This window comes from Ambystoma mexicanum, chromosome 9, assembly GCF_040938575.1.
Source record: "Ambystoma mexicanum isolate Mex_15411 chromosome 9, UKY_AmexF1_1, whole genome shotgun sequence".
Lineage (NCBI taxonomy): Eukaryota > Metazoa > Chordata > Amphibia > Caudata > Ambystomatidae > Ambystoma > Ambystoma mexicanum.
In genome coordinates, this window is record NC_090931.1 from 48,419,155 (window position 1) to 48,428,257 (window position 9,103).

The 9,103-nt window shown below is 47.8% G+C and overlaps 1 protein-coding gene across 1 annotated transcript in view; it reads left to right on the forward strand.

Moving 5' to 3' along the window:
• The window catches only part of LOC138487251 (uncharacterized), a 112,946-nt gene extending 107,536 nt beyond the window's left edge, over nucleotides 1-5,410 (forward strand). The window contains exons 2-3 of the mRNA XM_069613883.1: nucleotides 4,029-4,601; nucleotides 4,809-5,410. Coding sequence (XP_069469984.1) covers nucleotides 4,029-4,601; nucleotides 4,809-5,410 — 1,175 coding nt within the window. The remainder of the gene's footprint in view (nucleotides 1-4,028; nucleotides 4,602-4,808) is intronic.
• Nucleotides 5,411-9,103: the final 3,693 nt, after the last annotated feature.

Consider the following 9,103-nt stretch of genomic DNA (forward strand, 5'->3'; position numbering starts at 1 on the left):
CAACCCCAGACCCAAGTCTAAATCACCAGCCCCAGATCCCAAGCCTACTTCACCAATCCTAGACCCCAGGTCTAAATCACCAACCCCAGACCCCAATCCTACATCAACAATCCCAGAAGCCAAGCCTAAATCACTAATCCCAAACCCAAAGCCTAAATCACTAATCCCAAACCCAAAGCCTAAATCAACAATCCCAGACCCAAGCCTACATCACCATTCCCAGACCCCAAGCCTACATCACCATTCCCAGACCCCAAGCCTACATCACTAATCCCAGACCCAAAGCATGCATGACAAATTCCAGACACCAAGCCTACAACACCAATCCCAGACCCCAAGCCTAAATCACCAATCCCAAACCCCAAGCCTAAATTGCAATCCCAGACCCCAAGCCTACATCACCATTCCCAGACCCCAAGTCTACATCAGCAATCGGAGACCCCAAGCCTACATCACCAATCACAGACCCCAAGCCTAAATCACCATTCACAGACCCCAAGACTAAATCACTAATCCCAGACCCAAAGCATGCATGACAAATTCCAGACACCAAGCCTAAATCACCAATCACAGACCCAAAACCTACATAACCAATGCCAGACCACAAGCCTAAATCACCAATGCCAGACCCTAAGCCTAAATCACCATCATCAGACCCAAGCCTACATCACCAATCCCAGACCCAAACCATACATCACCAATCCCAGACCCAAGCCTAAATCACCATTCCCAGACCCCAAGTCTAAATCACCAGGCCCAGATCCCAAGCCTACATCCCCAATCCTAGGCCCCAAGCCTAAATCACCAACCCCAGACCCCAATCCTAGATCACCAATCCCAGACCCCAAGCCTAAATCACTAATCCCAAACCCCAAGTCTAAATAACCAATCCACGACCCCAAGCCTGCATCACCAATCCCAGACCCCAAGCCTACATCACCAATCACAGACCCCAAGTCTAAATCGGTTTATAGTGATAATACCGAATACAAAAATCTCGAAAACAAAAATCTCGAAAAAAAAGGCAGAAAAAAAAAATATCGAATTTTTTTTATGACGTTTTTTTTCGAAATGGGGGGGTTCCCCCCCAACCCCCCTTTTTTCTATTTTTTTTATTTTAACCCTTTTTTTTTACTTACCTGACCCCAAAAACACATATAAATAAATAAATAAATAAATAATTCGATATTTTTTTTTCGAGATTTTTGTTTCGATATTTTTGTCATTCGGTATTATTTTTTCGGCCTTTTGACTGACCACCGTCTAAATCACCAATCACAGACCCCAAGACTAAATCAACACAAACCTCAAGGCTAAATAACCAATCCCAGACCCCAAGCCTACATCACCAATCCCAGACCCCAAGCCTAAATCCCCACAGACCCCAAAGCCTAAATCAACAATCCCAGACCCCAAGCCTACATCACCAATCCCAGACCCAAAGCCTACATCACCAATCACATACCCAAGCCTAAATCACCAATGCCAGACCCCAAGCCTACATCATCAATCCCAGACTCCAAGCCTACATCACCAATCCCAGACCCCAACCCCAAATCACCCAGACCTCAAGCCTAAATCAACAGTCACAGACCCAAAGCCTACATCACCATTCCCAGACAACAAGCCTACATCACCATTCCCAGACCCCAAGCCTACAACATCAATCACAGACACAAGCCTACATCACCAATCCCAGACCCCAAGCCTATATCACCAATGCCAGACCCCAAGCCTACATCACCAATCCCAAACCCCAAGCCTAAATCACCAATCCCAGATCCCAAGCCTACATCACCAATCACAGACCCACACCTAAATCACCAATCCCAGACCCCAAGACTAAATCACCACAAACTCCAAGCCTACATCACCAATCCCAGACCCCTAGCCTACATCACCAATCCCAGACCCCAAGCCTACATCACCAATCCCAGACCCCAAACCAAATCATCACAGACCCCAAGACTAAATCAACACAAACCTCAAGCCTAAATAACCAATCCCAGACCCCAAGCCTACATCACCAATCCCAGACCCCAAGCCTAAATCCCCACAGACCCCAAAGCCTAAATCGACAATCCCAGACCCCAAGCCTACATCACCAATCCCAGAACCAAAGCCTACATCACCAATCACATACCCAAGCCTAAATCACCAATGCCAGACCCCAAGCCTACATCATCAATCCCAGACCCCAAGTCTACATCACCAATCCCAGACCCCAATCCCAAATCACAGACCTCAAGCCTAAATCAACAGTCACAGACCCAAAGCCTACATCACCAATCCCAGACCCCAAGCCTACATCACCATTCACAGACCCCAAGCCTACAACACCAATCACAGACACAAGCCTACATCACCAATCCCAGACCCCAAGCCTATATCACCAATGCCAGACCCCAAGCCTACATCACCAATCCCAAGCCCCAAGCCTAAATCACCAATCCCAGATCCCAAGCCTACATCACCAATCACAGACCCACACCTAAATCACCAATCCCAGACCCCAAGCCTACATCACCAATCCCAGACCCCTAGCCTACATCACCAATCCCAGACCCCAAGCCTACATCACCAATCCCAGACCCCAAACCAAATCATCACATACCTCAAGCCTAAATCAACAGTCACAGACCCGAAGCCTGCATCACCAATCCCAGACCCCAAGCCTACATCACCATTCCCAGACCCCAAGCCTAGATCACCAATCCCAGACCCAAGCCATAATCACCAATCCCAGACCCCAAGCCTAAATCACCAATCCCAGACCCCAAGCCTATATCACCAATCCCAGACCCCAAGCCTATATCACCAATGCCAGACCCCAAGCCTATATCACCAATGCCAGACCCCAAGCCTAAATCACCAATCCCAGGCCCAAGCCTAAATCTTCAATCCCAGATCCCAAGCCTACATCACCAATCACAGACCCACACCTAAATCACCAATCACAGTCCCCAAGCCTACATCACCAATCCCAGACCCCAAGCCTACATCACCAATCCCAGACCCAAGCTGAAAACACCAATCCCAGACCCAAGCCGAAATCCCAATCCCAGACCCCAAGCCTACATCACCAATCCCAAACCCCAAGCCTAGATCACCAATGCCAGACCCCAAGCCTACATCATCAATCCCAGGCCCCAAGCCTAAATCACCAATCCCAGATCCCAAGCCTACATCACCAATCAAAGACCCACACCTAAATCACCAATCCCAGACCCCAAGCCTACATCACCAATCCCAGACCCCAAGCCTACATCACCAATCCCAGACCCAAGCCTAAATCACCAATCCCAGACCCCAAGCCTACATCACCAATCCCAAACCCCAAGCCTAGATCACCAATGCCACACCCCAAGCCTACATCATCAATCCCAGGCCCCAAGCCTAAATCACCAATCCCAGATCCCAAGCCTACATCACCAATCACAGACCCACACCTAAATCACCAATCCCAGACCCCAAACCTAAATCACCAATCCCAGACCCAAGTCTACATCACCAATCCCAGACCCAAGCCTAAATCACCAATCCCAGACCCCAAGCCTACATCACCAATCCCAAACCCCAAGCCTAGATCACCAATGCCAGGCCCCAAGCCTAAATCACCAATCCCAGATCCCAAGCCTACATCACCAATCACAGACCCACACCTAAATCACCAATCCCAGACCCCAAACCTAAATCACCAATCCCAGACCCAAGCATACATCACCAATCCCAGAACCCAAGCATAAATCACCAATCACAGACCGAAGCCTAAATCACCAATCCCAGACCCCAAGCTTACATCACCATTCCCAGACCCCAAGCCTATATCACCAATCCCAGACACCAAGCCTACATCACCAATCCCAGACTGCAAGCCTAAATCACCAATCGCAGACCCAAGCCTATATCACCAATCCCATACCACAAGCCTACATCGCCAGTCACAGACCCCAAGCCTACATCATCAATCCCAGACCCCAAGCCTACATCACCAATCACATACCCCAAGCCTACATTCCCATTCCCAGACCCCAAGCCTACATCACCAATCCCAGAGCCCAAGTCGACACCTTCAATCACAGACCCCAAGCCTAAATCACCAATCCCAGACCCCAAGCCTACATCACCATTCCCAGATCCCAAGCCTACATTACCATTCCCAGACCCCAAGCCTACATCACCAATCCCAGACCCCAAGCCTAAATCACCAATCCCAGACCCCAAGCCTACATCATTATTCCCAGACCCCAAGCCTAAATCTCCAATCCCAGACCCCAAGCCTGCATCACCAATCACAGACCCCAAGCCTAAATCACCAATACCAGACCCCAAGCCTAAGTCACCAATACCAGACCCCAAGCCTACATCTCCAATCACGGACCCTGAGTCTAAATCACCAAACCCAGACCCCAAGCCTAAATCACCAATCCCAGGGCCCAGGCCTAAATCACTAATCCCAGCCCCCAAACCTACATCACCAATCCCAGACCCCAAGCCTACATCATCAATCCCAGACCCCAAGCCTATATCACCAATATCATACCCCAAGCCTAAATCACCAATCCCAGACCCAAGCCTACATCACCAATCCCAGACCCCAAGCATAAATCACCAATCACAGACCAAAGCATAAATCACCAATCCCAGACCCCAAGCCTACATCACCATTCCCAGACCCCAAGCCTACATCACCAATCCCAGACACCAAGCCTACATCACCAATCCCAGACTCCAAGCCTAAATCACCAATCGCAGACCCAAGCCTATATCACCAATCCGATACCACAAGCCTACATCGCCATTCCCAGACCCCAAGCCTACATCGTCAATCCCACACCCCAAGCCTACATCACCAATCCCAGACCCTAAGCCTACATCACCAATCACATACCCCAAGCCTACATCACCATTCCCAGACCCCAAGCCTACATCACCATTCCCAGAACCCAAGCCTACACCAATTCCAGACCCCACCCCTAAATCACCAATCCCAGATCCCAAGTCTACATCATCATTCCCAGACCCCAAGCCTTCATCACCAATCCCAGATCACAAGCCTACATCACCAATCCCAGACCCTAAGCCTAAATCTCCAATCACAGACCCCAAGCCTAAATCACCAATCCCAGACCCCAAGCCTACATCTCCAATCACGGACCCTAAGTCTAAATCACCAAACCCAGACCCCAACCCTAAATCATCAATCCCAGACCCCAACCCTAAATCATCAATCCCAGGCCCCAACCCTAAATCACCAATCCCAGACCCCAAGCCTACATCACCAATCCCAGACCCCAAGCCTACATCACCAATCACAGACCCGAAGCCTAAATCACCAATCCCAGACTCAAGCCTACATCACCAATCCCAGACCCCTAGCCTAAATCACCAATCACAGATCCAAGCCTAAATCACCAATCCCAGACCCCAAGCCAACATCACCATTCCCAGACCCCAACCCTACATCACCAAACCCAGACCCCAAGCCTACATCACCAATCCCAGACCCCAAGCCTAAATCACCATTCCCAGACCCCAAGCCTACATCACCAATCCCAGATGCCAAGCCTACATCATCAATCCCAGACCCCAAGCCTATATCACCAATATCAGACCCCAAGCCTAAATCACCATTCCCAGACCCAAGCCTACATCACCAATCCCAGACCCCAAGCCTAAATCACCAATCACATTCCCAAGCCTAAATCACCAATCCCAGACCCCAAGCCTACATCACCATTCCCAGACCACAAGCCTACATCACCAATCCCAGACCCCAAGCCTACATCACCAATCCCAGACCCCAAGCCTAAATAACCAATTCCAGACCCCAATCCTACATCCCCAATCCCAGACCCAAGCCTACATCACCCTGCACAGCTGCTACACTTAGCCTTGCATTGATAAAGGGAACATTATATGCAGCTGGAAGAGCTTGTTGGCATCGTTTCCACGCAGTACTCTCTGGCTTGGGGCGGTGTCCGGTCAAATGGTCGACAGACAAATGGTCGACAGGTCAAATGGTTTTTTAAATTTATATATATATTTTTTTGGTTTTCGTTTAGGGAAAAAAAGGGGTTTTTAGCAAAAAAAAGGGGGTTGGGGGGATGAAACCAACACAAAAAAAATGTGAAAAAACACTAAAAAAAAATTCGATCAGTTGACCTGTCGACCTTTTGGTGTCAACCAATTGTCCTGTCGACCATTTATTTTCGACCAAATGACCTAGAACCGCTTGGGGCAGCTCTTAGTTGGTCGGATAAATAGTGTGGGGCGTTTCTGGGTGACATTTGTTGGTCACTATGAGAGTATTGTGTGAGGTTCTCTGCTTCACAAGCAACCAATGAAGAGCCGTTCCTGCCGCTGACACATGGCCCTGCTTCCCAGCCCTCGCAGGACCCTTGCAGCGCCATTTTAGGTGATCTGCAGTGTTTTAAAACAAACTGATTCAATAATGAAAATGAGAGATAATAAGAGCACTGGCCACAGTGGTCTATTTTCCTCTGATAAGTAAGGACTGATCTGTTTCAGAAGTTTGATGGGATACTCACAAGAGCACCGCACATGTGAGCTATGCCTTTTCATGGATAGCTGGGAGTCCAAATATCCTCCTAATGTCTTAACAGAGGAGGCAACTGGGATGAAACAGTCAGCAATCTTAAATTGACTATAACGGGTCACCATCTTTTTTAGCAGAATATCTGACCTTACAATTAACAGCATAGTTTTACTGGCATTCAAGGCCAAGAAAATGGAAGCCATCCAAGATTGAATCATCATGTTTATCCGATTGATAGCCTCAACATCCCGGCTACTGTCACGCAAAAGTTCAAGAATTATCTGGGCGTCGTCCGCATAGTTTGTGTAGCTGACACCAGACCCATCAAACAGATCACAAAGAGGATGCGTAAATATATTGTAAAGTGCCAGAGATAGACAAGAGCCCTGTGGGACCCCGCATGACAAAGGAACAGGGTGAGCTTTAAACTCTCTGAGACTTTGAGACACCAGGGACTAAGAAAGTACCTGATTCATGCTACTGCACTGTCTGAGTAGTTCACGATCTCAGTAAGCCTATTGATGTACAAGGCATAGTCAATTAGATCAAAGCGGCTGAAAGGTCAAGTAGCATCAAGGCAGTATGGCCGTTTGACAATTCCTGAAAGATTTGCCTTGAGATCAAGTATGGCCGTCTCAGTTCTGGGCTCGGTGTGAAACCCAACTGACGGCTCCTGAGAAAGTTGTTAGCTTGAATGTGCTCCTGGAGCTGAAGATACGCTATTCTGTCCAAGATCCTCAAGAGGAAAGGGACAATAGTTATAGGGCGATCTTTGCTGGCCACTTCAGGGTTCAGGTTTTCCTTCTTTAGTAAAGGTGTAATCCATGCTTCTTTCAGGCTATTGGGAACACATGATGCTGAAAAAGAGGTATTCAGAGTTTTAGTGATCCAAGGAGTCAAGATGTCTAACGAGTCCTTGATCACATTGTCAGGACACAGATCCCCCTTGCAGAATGTAGGTTTCAGGTACTTCACAATTTCATACACCTCACTCCCAGAAACCTGTTTAAAAGAGAACTTGGGGAGGTTGGTGTTAGTGGTGGTCTGTTGAAGGATTCCATGTAATTTCATAGGAAGGACGATGGACTGCAACGATTGTTGCTGTTTTTTGATTGCCTGATGTTTGTTGCGCGTCAATTTACCTCATTAGTTTATTTTCAATATGCTGACACCAGTTGTCACTTTTTCCCTTCAGAATAGAAAAGAGTTCCCTTGAGCTTGGTTTGGCCCTTGCTATTCTGTTCTTGTCATCTGCCTGTTGAGCCAAGAGACAGGCTTTTTTATAGCCTGGCACTGCCTTCTTACAGGCAGTTTCAGTTTCAGGGCATTGATCCCTATCCTAACTCCTTTCACAGGCTCCCTTAATCTCCCCGTGCAAGATCACTTCATCGCTGAACCAGGTGGCTCTTTTGTTTTTGGTCTCCGTTTTTATAGTCCTCAAACATTCCGGTGGCAAAATGTCGATGGCCATAAAAGTTATCTTGTGTTACTGGTTGCCTGGTTTGCCAGTATCACAAGAGTTCACTGATTAGTATGATTAGATGCACTGATCTTAGCATACACACGTGTTCTCCCCTGCTGATCTGTTTCTTGGCACTGTGCTCCTAGCCACCCTCTGTCTTCTGGTACCTGCCACCCTCCTGCACTGCTTCCGGGCCACCCCTTGCACTGGGGTCTGTATCTGTACCCATACAGTCCCCAACCCCTTTTCTTTCTTTCTGCTCTTATCAGACATACCCTGTCTGCTGCTTTATACCCATCACTTACCACTTGCTGGCTGCACTACCACCGCGTATTGCCTTTATAATGTATTTATTCATTGTATTTATGTATCATTATAATTCTGTTCTCTCTGCCCCGCACTTTGCACTCTCCCCCTTCCTTGCACTTTTCCCCTCCCCCTCTCCCATGCACTTGCGCGTTCTCAATGTCACTGGGCCTAGTAAGATCGTTGTTTTCTTCTCCCCTGTTCCCCTCCCTTCCTTTGTCGCGCTCTGAAACACGTGTGTACGAGCGCAATATAAATAAAATATCAAATATAAAAAATATATTTAAAATGTCATTGGACAGTTTACTATGAGCAGGGCATGGGTGCATGTCCATAGCAAGCTTTTTGCTGGCTTGCCTTCTTAGAACTTTGCAGCTGCACTCTGGGCAACTCTGCTGTGCTGTTCCCCTCCCAGAATGAATCCTAATGTTTCTATAAACATTTCTCAAATATCATCAGTTTGGTGCTTCCCAGGTACGTTTTATCGAACACTGTGATCTGGGTTAGCTTTTAATACACGGGCTACATGGTGTGTGCCATAAAAGAGAACATGGGACTGGAGAAGATGCACTCTACCTGAATTACACACCATTGAACCTAAAAGCCTGGACTAAAATCCCAGCCACTTGACTACCACTCTATGTGACCCTGTGCAAAGCAATTTACTTCACGGTGCCTTCATTTAGCTGCCACACTCAAAGCGCCCACAAGTGATCATTTAAGTGTGAACTACACCGTGCACCACAATCGTGCACGATTTAATAGACTGCAGCTCT